The sequence below is a fragment of the Corvus brachyrhynchos genome, unplaced genomic scaffold, assembly GCF_000691975.1.
Source record: "Corvus brachyrhynchos isolate BGI_N302 unplaced genomic scaffold, ASM69197v1 scaffold72, whole genome shotgun sequence".
Lineage (NCBI taxonomy): Eukaryota > Metazoa > Chordata > Aves > Passeriformes > Corvidae > Corvus > Corvus brachyrhynchos.
In genome coordinates this window covers 1,789,098-1,789,978 of record NW_008236763.1, presented here as the reverse complement: position 1 = coordinate 1,789,978, position 881 = coordinate 1,789,098, and the positions used below count along the sequence as shown (strand labels likewise).

Here is an 881-nt window from a genome sequence, read left to right as displayed (position 1 = left end):
AGAAAGGGAAAAGCCCAGGCTTGCCCGTTGTCTTGGCTTTATCCTCTGGTTTTGTGCCGTTTCTCTGGCCTCTGAGTATTTAACTTTTTCCTAGCGATTCTATGGACAGCTTGGTGTCTGAAAATTCCATGGGAGCTTCCTGATAAATTCCTTCAAATGATTTGGGAAAGGAATGTGATGGGAACATCCATACCTCGTAGTAAGCCAGGGTTCCGGCCTCCCTGGTGTAGGGCCCAGCTGGGCCAGGGCCGGACGCTGGAGCTCCAACGGAGGTGTCAGATGGGTTCTGCAGGGTGAAACTCTTTCCATAGGTTGGGAATCCCACCAGGAGCTTCTCAGCTGGGGCACCGTTGCTCTTCCAATAATTCATGGCGTATTCCTGCAAGAAACCAGTCCTGCTCAAGTCTTTGCCGGGATTTGGAGGATGAATTCCTCAAAACCTCCTCGGGGGAGCCACGAGGGATCTGAGAGTTGTGAACGTCCCAAAAAAATACTCACAACGTTGAAGTATTTGTAGTCCCCGGTGTCAGCAGGGCCGGCAAACAGGGGGCTGTTCTCACCAGTGTTCCTCTCCCAGGAGCCGTGGAAGTCGTAGGTCATCACGTGGATGTAATCCAGGTACCTGTGGGGAGCAGGGGCTGCGTCCTGACCCGAGGCACCAGAGCTCTGGGTGCCCGCTCACCCCCCAGCCCCGGCCACAGCCCCTCCTGCTGCACATGGGGCTCCCTCAGGGGCTCTCTGGAGCTTTCCCTTGCAGGAACCTACCCCAGTCCCACCCATGAGCCCAGGTTTGCCACTTACTTGCCCAACTCAGCAATCTCATAGCCAGCTTGGATGGTGGAAAGTCCTCCGGCCACAGCGGCGGGGACCATGAGCCGGGG

The 881-nt window shown here is 56.3% G+C and overlaps 1 protein-coding gene across 1 annotated transcript in view; it reads right to left on the bottom strand.

Annotated features, from left to right (window-relative positions):
• LOC103625376 (acidic mammalian chitinase) overlaps positions 1-881 on the bottom strand; it is a 6,434-nt gene that overhangs the window by 854 nt on the left and 4,699 nt on the right. Inside the window, 3 exon segments of the mRNA XM_008644795.2 lie at positions 85-379; positions 499-622; positions 802-881. Coding sequence (XP_008643017.2) covers positions 85-379; positions 499-622; positions 802-881 — 499 coding nt within the window.